General features: G+C 41.0%; 1 protein-coding gene across 8 annotated transcripts in view; it reads right to left on the bottom strand.

Annotated features, from left to right (window-relative positions):
- Positions 1-15,527, bottom strand: part of COL19A1 (collagen type XIX alpha 1 chain) — a 186,063-nt gene that overhangs the window by 167,573 nt on the left and 2,963 nt on the right. For 3 of the 8 annotated variants that reach the window (XM_083607141.1, XM_083607142.1, XM_083607146.1), the window contains exons 1-2: positions 9,735-9,797; positions 7,527-7,650 (exon numbers count right to left, since the gene is read on the bottom strand). In XM_083607141.1, coding sequence (XP_083463267.1) covers positions 7,527-7,650; positions 9,735-9,782 — 172 coding nt within the window. In that variant the 5' untranslated portion in view covers positions 9,783-9,797. Of the gene's footprint in view, positions 1-7,526; positions 7,651-8,598; positions 8,621-9,734; positions 9,798-15,298; positions 15,428-15,527 lie in introns of those variants that run through there. The other 5 variants (XM_083607147.1, XM_083607148.1, XM_083607143.1 and 2 more) reach the window with 3 other exon arrangements.

Genomic DNA, 15,527 nt, shown 5'->3' with positions numbered 1-15,527 from the left:
TTTTTTTAGGACTGCAGTTGGGGATGATGTGGGCTAGAGGGAAATGCTCCAACCTGTAGGTGTCAGCAACGGGGGAGGACAGCATGCTTGTTTCCTCTTTGGAATCCGAGGCAGCAGATATGGCAGAAACAGGAACCTCCAGGGATGTCAATGCTGAAAGCCCCTCAACTGTAGGCTCGGGTTGTATATTTGTATAAATAAACCATATATAATAAAGTCACCACAGTCTCCACTGTGCCTCATTTCCAAGGTGAACACAAATCCCGGTTGAGCACAAAGACTCCCTGCAATCTCACACTGCTCTGAGATTGGGCTGGCATGTAACAGTATCATATTGTAATGCTGTTTTCTGTAAGCCACCTAGGAATTTTTACTGATGGGCAACCACATATATTTATTGGATTTATATGGCAAATACAATTTATATTCGTAAATAAAATGTTCATTACTTATGGGCTAATTTAATGCAGCCATTTCCAAGGGAATGGGGGAAAGACTGAAGCAAACATTGATCAATAGCTCTGCTCATGTGTTTACTTAAATGAAGGGGTGTCACAAGTTTGAAGAAGCTGTGATGTGATCAAGGTTCCAAGTTCTGGGAAAGCCTACGTACATAGGCTTCCCCTCTTCAGATGCATAAATAATTTTATTTGCATGGCACCATTCAATAGTTAAAACCAGTGCTTTTTAAAGAAAGATGGGTGCTGGAACTCTTATAAAGTACATGCAACGCTTTTAACATTTGGGAAAAATAAATAAAATATTACTCAGCCAAATTAAACAGTTGTCACCTAAATCATAATCAGATCTTCAGTACACAATAAATTAATATCAGAAACAGCAGCAACAACCCCCCAACGAAACCCCCTAAACAATATCCCATCCCAAGAACCTAATGAATGGATGGCAGAACAAGGAACGATGTGTATCACTGGAGCCAGAAGCATGGTTCCAGAGCTCTTTTAATCACATGATGCCACTTCACATGAGTAGCACATGAAGGAAGCTATTGTTGAAGAATTATCCAATGACATTAGCATCCTCTTCTTTTTTATCTATGGAGTAGCCCACATTTAGAAACAAAAGTAAGGCCATGTCAGATTTTATCCTAGCTATTTTGAGATACTTAGCTTGTTTTGCGTGCGGGTGTGTCAAAATTCCACAGAGAAGGTATATAATGAGCAGAAATCACGACATTGTTTCAGTTGAACTGAATCTTTTCAACATGCTCCCATGTTTCCATGGCCATCCTCTGCTCTGTTCATTGTGCAAGAACCTCTCTGCTTCCACTTATTAAGATTCCCTCCATACACTCTGTAAATGTTCTCTAAAGCCTGACACTGTGTTCATATAAATATGCTTTCATCCTTGAGATCATCGTTTAAAAAAATGAACTCTAAATGAAAGAAAGATGATGCTACTGTCACTTGTGCCCAAGTATCAGCCCATCTACTGTGAAATACTCTTTTGTCTAAGCCTCTCCCCGCATCTTGCTTGTCTCCTATTCTACTCTATAGAAGGCGTGATAGCCTCACTCTGACTTTTGAGCACGCCAGGTTTTGTTCTGTCTCAACTATTTCTCTCCCTCCTAAAGCCCTTCATCTAACCTCATCAAAGCTATTCTCCCAGTACCATGGAGAGGACTAGATCAGGTGACCAGGGCTACAACATAGCTGCTTATTGCATCCCACCAGTAACCATGTGAGGGAGGCAGTCATCCACGTGGTTGTGCCTCTAGCCACATGGTTATTATTATAGCCCTAATAATTATTATACCTCAATGAATATTAAACAACAACAACAACAATGAAATGGAGGAGTTACAATAAGCTTGAGGCTACAGAATATGGCCTTTCAATTCCGTTGCAGAACCTGACCTTTATTTGAAAGTCTCTGATGAACTGGGCTTAGAATAGAACCACAAAGCAACAAAAGTGTGGACCACACACTGTATGTTCCACAACACTTAAGCAATAGAGCTTTGGTCTATTGCAAGACCCTGGCACATTAACATTAAATTATACACACTTCACTGAGCCATTTTCAGAGGAAGAATTTTTTGGGGGGGTATTTTTTGTTATTGAATCATCACTGCCTTTTTCAACTTATTTTTTATTCTGCATCCCATACATGACTGCAGCCAACATTTTTTTTAAATAACATGGTAGAATGCAGGGAGTTCTTAAAAGCTGGTAAGTGCTCCTTTTTTAGTTGTGTTTTAAATATACATAACTCTGAGCTACAACAGTCAAGAGGCCATGAGGGGGAAAAATACTGGGTCCTAGAAAAAACTGTCATTCATGTGTCCCTCCCTCCCTGACTTCATTTGCTCCAGTTCTACACTCACCACACAAATATATAATGCAGGGATCACTAAACTGTGTGTCTCTTCTCCATAGAGAAAATAGCTGAATGCACAATCTATATCCTGGAATCTGTAAGTGCCAAAAGATAGAGAAGATATGCCCCATTTGCAGCTGGAGGGCTCATTCTCCTTGCCTTTTAAGACCAGGAGAGGGGGGGGGGGAACAGCTATCTTAAGACCTCTGTTGGAAAGAGCAATATGGCTGCATTGTCTCTGCTATGCATCCTGACTAACACAAGAACAGTCACACTGTGTGCCTCTACCTGCCGCCACAGACCGTTGCGTTGCACCATTGTGCCAACCAGTGTGGGCGGGAGAAAGCACATATTAAATGCTGGCATTCAATTAAGTTTAGCCTTCCAAGCAAAATATTTAGAACTACCATATCATAGGCTGCACTTTACATCTATGCAAGGCTGTCCTGAATCGTCTGCCGCTAGGCCATAAATAGAGTGTGAGCTGTAAGAACTGAAAGTCCTGGGAACATTAACTTTTACATGACACACAATGTGAGGAGTTCAACTTGTGTACAGTCAGTGTCTGAGTACACTACTGAGTAATTCTGAATGTAAATGCCCAAACGTACATGAATAGTCCCACTGAAGTAACTAGAGGAATTATTCATTGTGCTGCTTTAGGAATAAAATGAATTCGAATATTAGAAGGAAATTACCTCAGTACAGTTGTGGGAGTTGTGAGATTTCACATGCAACTGAATGCCATACAATAAGATTTCAATTACACAATATTTTTAAATGAAAGAGTCAGGTTTTAGAGGAAACAAAGCATGTGAGGGCGATGTTCATTTTACCATTGGGGAGACTAGATTGAAAGGACAGGTTCTTGTACATTTCAGAGTTTTGCAGAAGAGAGAATGTTGCCCTGTCCAGCTTGTCATGCAGGGATGATAAACAGCATTTGGCGGCATTCCTTCTTCCACAGAACTAAAGGAACTTTGCCCTATTTGCAGCTGATTTATTTTCTCTTTCCTATACATTTTCTCTGTTAATCCGTCTTTCTGCTTTTCCTCTTTTAAAAAATCACCCTAAACAACAATGGCAACAAGAGAACGGTAGGACTGCTACTGGGTTCCAACAAACCAATTAAAAACTACAAGACTGGAGAACATTTTGGCAAACTCAAGTGGTGTTTGAATCAAAATTCACATGTCTAAAATTCTGACCGGAAGCTAATATATTGCTAATATGCTCTTTGTCAGAAATGTAGGATTCCATAGAGAAGTGACTGAGACCTTCTGAATCTCTATAATTAGAATTGGAACACAATCATGGCCTCCCCTAAAGAATTCTGAGAACTGAGAACTTCTAAGAGTGCTGAGAGTTATTAGGAAACCCTTCATTACCATTCCCAGCATGCTTAACAAACTACAGCTCCAAGAAAGTGGTATAAGGGTGCTTCATATGGTGTGGATGTGACCCTGAATTAGTCCCTACCATTCAGAGCAACGAACCAGCTAAGCATAGTCATCATGACTAACAGCACATGCCCATGGAAGTCTGCTCCAAAGTAAGACCCACTGTGTTCAATGGTATTTACTTCCAGGTAAGGATGCAAAGGACATCAGCACATACCACTGAAATCAATGGATTTAAGTAAGTTGCACCTACTATCTTCCATTGATTTCAATGGGAAGTGCAACCTGATCTTATTTATGCTTACTCAGTAATACATCTCAGTTCAATGGGATGTATTTGGACATAAATGTGCACAGGATTGTAGCCTAAGTCCGTCAAGACTAAGGGCATGCCCACACTTCTGTTTGCCCTATGATTTCTAGGCAAAGGTCTGAGAAGTCTTTCATTTGTCCTGCCACTTTTCCCCAGGAAAATCCACTGTTTTATCACTGAATCAGAACATACATCAATCGGGTTTTCTGTGGATTGATGCTGCAGGTCAAAAGAAAAACCCCTTGGAAGTGTAGATAGGGCCCATCTGTAGGAAGATTAGGATCGTAGTAGAATGATGCCCATAATAGGAATTTGGAACACACAGCAATAATCACTAAGGATTTTTTTAAAAAACAACAACTGACTTGTGTACAATTAAAATGTATAAATTAGCACTTAAAACTCTTTATGGCCCTGACAACAGAGAAATCCTATGAATCCAGTGAAAACATAAATGTTCCTAAACCACCTTAATCCCTGAAAAGTCAACGAATAAAACAATTACAAGAAATAACTCATTTTTAGTCTAACACATGGCTGTTGACAGCTCCGTGAGCTTCAGTATTGTAACATAACCCTCTCTTTTAGATTTGTTAGATTTTATTTTTAGAAGTAATCACTTCCCTCCAGTAAATGGCTCTTATACCAGCAGTTCTGCACCAGCGAAAACTGAAGGGGAACATTGCTATAAACCAAAAAGCTATCGGCATATGCCCAGGCAGGCTGCTGCAAGCGTAACCAGCATAATCTGCCGCTCTGCAACATCTCTTCTTCTCCCCCAACCCCATCCCCAGCCTTGCCATTTCCTTAATTAATACAATATTAGCTAATTAAATGAAGTCATTCCCCAGGCTCATTCAGGATACTAAGCAGAAAGCAAACCTTACTTCTTCCTTCATAACAGCCCACACATGTAATCTCTCTCTTTTCTTTAGCGTGAGTAATTGCCTTCATATTTCAGTATATGCCACTTTAAAAATCAAGGTTAATTGGGAGCTTTCTGTGAAGCTCCAAGTGTTCTGAGAATCATTTCAATGCAATTAGACCATTGTGTGCGATGTGTAAGAGTCTCAATCCAAAACAGCCATGGACCCAAGGAGAAGCAAACTCAGCAATATAGGATCATCTAAGATTCTAAGGAATGAGGAGGCAGCAGGGAAGGGACAGAGACATAAGGGGATCCTATGGAAGCAGACTCAAAAGGAAATCCAAAGGTGTAAAGAGTTCACTTTTCACTGAATAGTGGTACAAAAAGACAACTTCAGTAGAATGAGGTGCTTAGAGATTTAGCTCTCCTTTGATATGCCTACTTCAGCAGTTTCTCTTGGCATAAATAACTTTGACTCTTTTCATTATTTTATGCTGAACCAGAAACATTTTGCCTCTCAAACCTCCATCCTTTGCATTTTGGCTCAAAAACTTGTAGATACTTTAAGGCCTATGTTATGGTGGACAGCAGAAATGGGGAAGGTGCAGGGTGTCAATATTGTTTTTAGATATTTTTGTTTATAGTGAAGGGTCACTATTCAGCATCAGTGGTGGACTGCTAACTTTCTCTGGTGAATTTTGTCATTCTTCATTTCTGATAGTCATTTCTGATAGTGCTGATCACTTGAGACCCTGAAAAACAAATAGTCTGTGCATTCAACCATCCAATTAAGGATATATTGCATCCAGAACTTTGTAACTTCACACCTGAAAAGGGCAAGGGAAGGATATGGTAGGTTCACTGGGTAGTTTGCTTTCCATTTCTCTCAGGAGCTGAGATCAGCGAGTCTTGAGGAGGTTTTGCTGCCTTAAGAGTTTAGGAAAGGGACTGTAATGCAAGGTTTGCTTATCCACAGTTCTTGCTACCCTTCAGCACATTTGTAATCACTTAGCACTTATTATTGGAATTTCAAGATGCTTGGAGGTTCCGCTTAACATTGGACTCCTGCCGGTCTAAGAAAAATAATTCTTAAATATATTTTATATTAAATTTTAGCATTTAGATGGGATAGCTCATACCTTCCACCTTTTTTGTATGGGTTATATGAACAACGTTGCAATCTGAAAATCAATCCCATTTCATTTTTCTATTCAAAAAGTGTTGTTATTTTGTCCATGTGTAAATCAGTAAGATTCTCTCCTACAACATTTGATGTAGATGTCTTAGGACCCAGCTACACTTTTGTTCATCCTGTGATTTAAAGTCATGGGTCAATCCGCTGAAAAGCCGATTGGTGCTTGTTCTCATTCAGCAGTAAACAGCAGGTTTTCCTGGAAAAAGCAGCAGAAGCCCCCCCCCCCCAAAAAAAAAGCCCCATCGGACCTGTAACTTGAAATCATGGGGCAAGTGTGGTTGTGCCCTCTCCGGTGTCATTCTGAATCATCCCACCTGGTGTTGTAGACTGAGCACCAGTGAACTATCAAAATACGAATGCAGTCTATGGCCAGTCCTCAGAAACTGTCAGGTCAACGTTCGATGAAATACAACTAAACCAGCTATTTCTGCAATTACAAAAACTGATTTAATCCCCAGAAGATGATAACTGTCTTGACGATTTTAAGAGGCAGATGGTCCAAAAGTTTTGTGAGAGCCAAGGTGAGCAGCGGCAGAGAGATGTATAAGTGGAAGGGCAGCAGGTTTATATGTGTTTTTTGCAAGGAAAAAAAAATCAAACAGATGGAAGGAAAAAATAGCAAAGCAGCAGAAGTTATAAAGTACTGGTGAAAAGTGTTTCTTCTTCACCTTATATAACTTTTCCTAGGAACCTTTTTTGTGTGTGTCATAGCACATACACATTATCAGACAAGCACTGATCCAGAGAAAGGCTAGTGAGGTTCCTGAGCACATTTGCTTCTTTGAAGAACAGGCCCATTCATGTCCTTACACTCACTGATTTCAATTGCCAATCTCATGCACAATTGCATGGAAGAAAATTCCATTAAAAGCAATATGACATTCCCATCTAAGTATCGTCAGGATCATGGTGCAGGACATATGGAACCAAGCAAACCAAACTGCACTCATGACTGTGCTCTGTTTCAAAGCCCAGGGCTGGGTTCTTTTTCAATATGTAACTTAAGAAAATGAGGAAGTATCAGTAGCAGCACAACATAACTGTAAACGATTGCAAGCTCATTCCAAATGTAGACTCCTGTGAGTGGACAGGAAATGGAAATATTGCTGTTAGATACCTTGGGGTGGAAACATCTTTTAATAGAGAAGTTTAATTAAATACTTTCCAGATTAGCTTCCAAAGCTCCATTAACCCTCCATGCATTTCGTTGTACATGCACTTTCCATGTGGTGGTTTTATTATGCAGAGAGTACAACTTTCTACATAGCTGTACCTGCCCTGTTGAACATCTCGAAAAGCCTTCTGTGCCTCTATACTTTGCAAACGACTGGACTATTCTCTCAAAAGCATCGATATCACCCTGACAAAGTTTCTGTGCCTAATTAGAAAGGAAGAGGAATAAATAAATACCTGTTTTATCAGTGACTGCTATAGAATGAGAGACTGGAAGAAGGATGGCCAACCCAAGCCAAATTATGCAAGATCCAATTGCCTTCATCTCCTCTTGAACACATGTGAACAAATGACCAGAAATCTGAAATGAAAACATTTGTGATTAAAAACACTCTTATGATTCCACTGTGGTCAAGCAGGTTGCCTTGTGAATGTCCAGCCCAGACTTATCCAGATTTAGACACCAGTGCTCAAATTACAAGGGGCCAAAGAAGACTTGACCTTGCTTACCTGCTGTGACAGGTACTGTTTTAAGGTTATGTGGAGCATGATTTGGCTAAAATGTGGGGGAAGTTGGGACTTACACATTTCATTTAAAGCCCCTCTACTTCTTCCACTGAAAATTGTTAGGCATGCCTGAGTTCATTGAAATCAATGGACTCAGGTTCAGCTTGTTTATTTTATTATTAGTAATTATATGCTGCCTTTCGAGGCAAAACCCTCACAAGGCAGCCTACAAGAAATACAATTAGTTGCGTAAAAGTATAGGATAATTTAGTTTCATGTACATAGCAGAAGTTCTCAGCTGGAGCTATATCTAGACAGGATGGAGGGGCGATGAAATGCTGCTCCATCTTCCTCTGTGGGTCTCAGGAATTTGCACATGATTTCACCTTTACACTTTTGTTTCATGGGTTCAGGGACTAGTACTTGAGAAGCTTCCCCCTATATTTAAAATTAATCATATTTTTTTGTGAAGTCTAAAATAAAATCACATCAACGAAGCAACCTTCCTCTCTATACTTATCAAACCCTTTAACTACATTGCTGCCAGTTAATCTAAAACCTACATAATTATGAATCATCTAAATATTCCCTTTTTAGATACATATGCATACTGGTACACACGTACATACACACAAACAAATGTAGCAACATACACCTGAGTTATAAGGGGAAAAGAGGCGTATAGACTGTTGCACTATACATACGTATATGTATAGTATACATATACATGTAGCACTATACATACATATCATGTATACATATCATGTATACATATCATGTAGCACTATACATACGTACTCACCTGGGGGTAAATCTCATTGACTAAATTCAGTGGGTCTTACTTCCGAATTGAGATGTGTTGTAACATAATTGGTTGGATAATTCCCTGCTACCAACTAATTACGATCCAAATCCAAAAATGGAAACCAGCTGTTTGTGTACTTTCCATGAGCATCCCTGATGACCAATAGCAATTTTTTAACACACATCCATGACTGTATAATAAATCCTTAGTTCATTATTCTGCCTGGGAAATATAGTCAATGTCTAGTTGTTGAGAAGCCCATGTTGAGTATAACTGCTGCTCTGAGGACCCAGTACTGGTCCTCTCATTAGGCAGGGTGAAGCAGTCACCTCAAGCAGCTGATTTTGGGGTCATAAAAAGATAGCAAGTTGTTAGTTACTTAATTTATTATTATTCTGTCTGTAGAGGCAGAGATGGAGTAGCTGTAGCACTTTCTGCCACAGTTGCAAAAATAACTTGACTGGTATTGGGTACCAAGGCTGGGAAGGGGTGACTTTTGCTGCTCTGCTTCAGGCAGCCAGATGTCTGGGGCCAGCCCTAGAGCCATAGGTTCTACCTCTTTCTATTGCGGCCTTTGAATAATTTCTGTTTCACAGGCATTTTATTTTTGCCATTTGGGAGCAGAAAATAATTTTACATTGTGCTGACCAATGACTGCTAGAAATGTTTTAAAATTTGATATGTATTGACTGCATGTTATTTATGTAGGCTCTCTGTAACTTTGCTTACTGAAATAGCCTGTGATTGATGGTAACACAACTAAGGTGAACTTCGTTTTCAATTTTCCATCCCTGAACTATACTTCCTCTCACTTCTGCAAAAATCACAAGTAGTTGTGAAGAGAGAGAAGAGTCATCAGTCAAGTACAATGTGTATCATTTATTAGTGTGAAAAAGCATGCACACACACACAAAGGGTGTTTGCAGGCTAATTTTAGACTTATAAGAAGACAATGAAGAGTACTTCTCAGCTACTTTTTTAGATTGTTGAGTAATAGGTTTTCAGCTATGCTAAGGTCAAATATATTGGTCAAAAGACCACCAAATTATCATGTGTTAGTAATAGCTGATTAGCATTTTTATTTTTGATTATTTTTAGCCTATGATACTTAAAGCTAAACTACATGCACTCACTATGAGCAGGATGAGTGGAGCAGTCACAATCTCATACTGATGTATCATTCCTATATCTAGATTTCTTTTCCTTTTTTCTTTTTCAGCAGCTTTCGTGTCTCAGAAAATATGTAAATGAGGCGGGAAAGGACAGTTCCATTTTGGACTGCATAAAAGAAGAATTGAATGTATACAACAAAATATTTTTGTCATCTATACACAATCAATCATTTCTTCTAAATCACTTATAATGAAAAGAGAATTCAGACTTTAACAGAACATAGTAAAATGCAAAAAAATAAAAATAAAAAATCCAAATAAGGATGATTATTTACTGTATATGAAAAAGAGTCCGGGTCAAACTATGCAGTAAGTGTAGTATTTTTTTCCACATGAATGTGAAGCATGGAAGACCCCGTCCAGATAAAGACAATAGAATGGGGGAAGAATATATGCAGACCTAACCATTTGCCTCCCCACTACGATACCTATTCCAATCCACGGTTATGGTGGTACACCAACAATTTGCATGGGGGGGGGGACGGACTTCAACTTTCAACTTCAACCTATGGGAATTGCTGACAAGGGTCCCCCAATCTAGGTCAGGATCACAGTGGGGTAGGAGGGTCAAAACCCCATTGCCCTTGTGCTAGAATCCCAATCTAGATCAGGGCCCCTACACTGGCAATCTGTCTTTTTCTTTAAACTGCATTTAATAGTGAAAGAGTTAATGCAGAGGTTTTCACCCTTTTTGAGTCTACGGCTCCCATAACCAACTACGTTCTTTCTGCAGCATGCCCTGTGGAGCTCAGGAGCCCAGTTATGTCACCTCTTGCCTACAGAGCTGGCAGCATCTCGCCCTTTTTCAAACACCTTCCCTTGTGGAGTGTTCCCTCAAACTCCTCTCCCCTTTCCTTGGGAGTCCTCCGGACAGCTGCCGCTGCCGTCCTTGGTTTCTGAGCTGTCCCCCCACCCCAAAGAGAGGTGCCTCCCAGGGGCACCATTTGCCTGTGGAGCTTATAGCCCGGGCTGCTACAATAAACAAGAGGACATCAGAGCAGGGAGGGAAGGAAAGAGGGACAGAGGCCAGTGTTGCCCATGGCACCCCTGACCATCCTTCAAGGCACTCCAGGGTGCCACAGCACACTGGTTGAAAGCCACTGAGTTAATGTATTGTTAGGAGTACGTGGGGAGGGTGCAGATCCCCCTAAATTCCTCGATCTAGTAAATGTTAGAATTTATCACTGCTTAAGAGGGTTAGACTTCGATTGCTGCACTCAGCTATCCTTGTCCTGTAAACTGCCTGGCAGAGAAGCTACCAAGAGGAACCATCCAGAGGTTATCACTGGAATGGCCGAGTCATTGACCTAATAGAAAACACAGAGAGAAGCTATCAGCAAGTCTAAGACTATTAGCCCTGCCCTGTGCTCTGGCTGGTTAGCAGAAGACAATGCCAGAGGGGACTTCCAGTTTGCAGTGGGCAATGATGAAAGCTGAAGGACAATAGATGTGGCCATGTGGAATCTCGCACTGCTCAGAGATTGGGCGGCATGCAGCAGTATCTTCCCATTTGGCCCTCAGTGGGGTAATATAGGCTGCTCCTACTTCAGATCCATTGGTACCATCTATATGTTGTGTTCACGTTAATGTTGCCTTTATAAGGCCAACAGCAAGAAGAGGCTGTGGTTGATTCTTTATTTTGGAAGTTAGACTCACTAAAAAACAAAAAAGAAGATAGTTGAGAGATGGCAAAATCATGCTTGAATCTCATTTGGATAAAAGGATTCTAGGAGCATATGCCTAAATTCTATTGCCTTTCTCAAGGAGTTGGAAAGCATTTTTCACGCATGACACTCAACACAACTTTCAGACTCTTGCACACTATTTAAGTGCATTTTTCAACTGAATATACGTTTTAGCCAAAAATATTACATGGGAATCACAGATGCATAAAATACAAAAACCAGTTTAAGATTCTGCAAACAGCTTAAGCCTTATTCCATTTCTTGGTTTTTCTTTTCTGGTTACATGCAGGAAATAAATCTGTCTGTATTTGTATGATTTGATGGAATGTCATTAGAAGATACTGTGGGAAGCCTCTATACCTGACTCAGAAGTTGGGTTTTGGATTTATGTTTTCTTTCAGTTTGGTTGACATATTACTTCTTTGAGAAAATAAATAAATAAAAATATCATTTTTAAAAGGTGGCTTTATTGGAATTCTAAGGACCAAAATGACACATTATAGAAAGTGAGCACTCTCCCAACTTTTTTTTACCTGAAAGGTGGGGCCTGCCAATTTGGACAGAACAGCAGGGAAGGGAAACAAGGGTGTCTGGGTCTTTAACCTTTCATTCCAGCCCTATTTTCCTGATCAAAAGCTCACTTTGTATATTGCCCAGAAGGGGAAACAAACAGTACAGGAACAAACAGTTTTTAAAAATCCCTTCATCTGTGCAGCCTTGTTGCTGCATTTCAGTAAAAAAAACACAACAAACCAAAAAAGTGTAGGGAAATAAATTATATTCTCCAGGCATAATGTGTAGTATGACCCTAAGAGGCAATGAATCTCAAGTTCTGAAAACCTTTCTGGCAATCTGCAGATCTTAGGCTACGTACACATTAATGGCTTAAAATACAGTTAGGTGTACTGCAAGTCACATTTGCAAATCACATTTGCACGTTGCTATCCACTAAAGAGAGCAGGGATGTCTTTACCTGATGCACATTACCTGTTCAGTTTCCCCCCAACCCCCCAAGGCCATATTCATGAAGCTGTCATCTGTGCATGCACGGCCATCTGAGTTGTCTCACCTCAGCTTAACTGCAGAGAGAACATGCGTTTCTATTTTCAAAACACGTGGAAGCTCGTTTGAGGAAAAATGCATCTGTTCAGCAGCAGTACTTTTCAAAGAACTACATGATAGACATGGGTTGTGGCTAATGTCATGTGTACTTGATGTCAAACGCCATTGGTGCACACACACTGGAGCAAACAAACAGTAATGGGTACACAGCCTTAGCTTTCTGTACTAGTTTGCATCATATCTATAGATAGAGATGTTTTTCGTTGCACAAGCCAGGTATAAACATTTTAAATAAATGATGTATTTGTGTGTGTATATATTTTAAAAATAACTGTCATGCACATTAAAAATTGGAATCGTCCCACCTTTCCCACAGTATCTTACATTGTAGGTCCTCAGTGTTTCTGTTTGTATGTTTCATTTCAACCTATCCTTGCCCCCACTATGATTCCTGCAAGCTTGAATTTAAGGCATTATTGAGAGTTATAGCCAATGCTAGTCTTACTCATAGTAGGTCCATTAATATCAGTGGCCCTAAGTTAGACATCCCAATTAATTTCAATGAGTACGACTATTGGATACAACATAGGCACAGCAATTCAAGCTACAGGAAGCCAGGGTAATTCATACCGGGGTAAACTACCCTTAAGAGGGATGCGGGTGGCGCTGTGGTCTAAACCACAGAGCCTAGGATTTGCCAATCAGAAGGTCGGCGGTTTGAATCCCCCAACGGGGTGAGCTCCCGTTGCTCGATCCCTGCTCCTGTCAACCTAGCAGTTCAAAAGCACACAGTACAAGTAGATAAATAGGTACTGCTCCAACGGGAAGGTAAACTGTGTTTCTGTGCGCTGCTCTGGTTCACCAGAAGTGGCTTATTCATGCTGGCCACTGGTCAGTACGCCGGCTCCCTCGGTCAGTAAAGCGAGATGAGTGCTGCAACCCTAGAGTCGTCCACGACTGGACCTAACGGTCAGGGGTCCCTTTACCTAAACTACCCTTATTTAAAACTCTATTGGGAAGCAAAGATATTGCCAGCTGAGGCAGCCCAAGCTTAGCAGCGGTAAAACAAGCTTTTAAAATAGAGTTTGACTTAGACTGTTCTTTTTGCCAGTGTAATGTCCGCTAGGTTGCTAGTCACATGAGTGAACTGAAAGGAGTTTCGAATAGGGGTAAGTTTCCCCCTATCCCATCCCTGCTATACCCCTTTGAGGGGCTTACCCTCATTTGGACATGCTGGTGTATCTATGGTTGAGCCGGGATGAAGACCCCCCACATGCGCAGGCAGAGACCTTCTTATTCCAAACTCCGCTCATTCCTGGTGATCTTGGGATTTGTTTTGTTCTCCAAGGGCTTGCTGATATTGACTGGGTGTGCTGAACCCAATGGCAACCCTGACTTTCATGTGACTATCCATTACGAGGGGCCTGCAAGCATTCCTTGCATAACTGAGCTGCAGAAACTGGGAAAGACAAGACATCTGTGTGGCTCCATCTTTATTCACACAAGTTATTGTACTTGATAAGGACAACAAAAACAGTCACATCACTTGTTTGGAAAACCCACTTGCAGATACTGATTGTTTTTATTGACCCAAGGCAGTGCTGCTCCTTTTTCTAATGCATTTCAATTGCTATTTCTTGCAAGCTGCTTTGGCCAGGCTTGCTTAAATTATCATGTGCCCACCTTCAGGAAGAAGTGTGCATGCAGAACTCACAGGGCATTAGTCCACTGCCATTCTGAAGCTTAATTTCTAAAAGAAAGTGTACTAGAGGCCACACCTAACCAACAGTTTCAAAATGCATCCTATAATTCCTGCCACCTAATCTGCGTGGGAGGTACCTGTGTGATTGCTCACACGTGAGATATTGTTTAGCATGGCTGTCAACCTTTTCCAAGCTAGGTTCCTTTGTTTTCAATAGCTGTGTTAAGAAAAAATCAGTAGGTAAAGCTTGCAGTACAGCATCTTCATGCCAGAGTGATGGAAGAACCTCACTGGTTGAATTTCAGGTTCCGTGTCACACAGCTATTAAAAGTAGAAGATTTATGGAATGAACTTGCATTCCTGTTTACTTTCACACCTTAATTCCAGAGCTGAATCCTACCACTAGAAACAGATTTCAGTGGTTATTTTCTTGCTGGCTCAAATCACTCCCTGCAATGCACCTACTTCATTCTTAGCTGGGAAGAATAGAGGTTCCTGCTGATTTCCCACCTTCCTTTCCCGTGCAGTGCAACACTCAAGCCAGTGCCTATGCATTGCCCATTCCCATCGCCCTTCCGTTTTCTACTCCAAGCTCTCAGGCACTCCATGTCCAAAATTGGATTGGAAAAAAATGCTCTATAGCCCAGCTTCTCTCTCTGCCCAAGCTTGGAACTCGCTTCAGAACAGGCCGAGCCATGGCGGGCAGGTGGGCTTGTTCACGTACTTGAGCACCTACCCAGAGTTTCCTGGCAGTTAAGGGCAAATAAACATTGAGTATCGTAAACTAGGAGGTATTAGCCAACCTTAAAAGCTGGACCACTTTAGACCGCTTGCGCATTTCCTTCATGTAACAGATCCATTACCTGAGATTTCTAAAGCACACTGGAGAATACTTGAGCCTTTCTTTCATACATACACGCCTGAGAAGGGACCACCAAGCACATATAATGGACCTTTACCTGTGCTTCCTCTCAACCTCACTCCAAAGCAATTTCAGGTGCTTAGCCCACACACACATATGTGAAAGAGCGACTCCTCTCAGAAAACCCTTGCCTGGAGAAGAAAATATCAATTACCTTTAGAGAGGAGGATGTCACGTACGACCTACTTCCTTGCCTGCATGTGCAAGAAAAGCTCACCTAGGCCTAGTCTACATATGCAGCAGACAAGTAGTAATGAGGGCAAGAAAGAGTGAATGGAATGTACCACTTCAACCTGTGGGAATTTGGAAGGGGGGATCCCATTTTTAAATATTGTTCTGTGTTTAACCTGCTCGCTCTGGGGGGGGGGGTGGAAACAACCTTA

Source organism: Podarcis filfolensis (assembly GCF_964270895.1).
Source record: "Podarcis filfolensis genome assembly, chromosome: 3".
Taxonomy (NCBI): Eukaryota; Metazoa; Chordata; class Lepidosauria; order Squamata; family Lacertidae; genus Podarcis; species Podarcis filfolensis.
The sequence above is the reverse complement of the archived record's forward strand: the minus strand, read 5'-3'. Positions and strand labels throughout refer to the sequence as shown.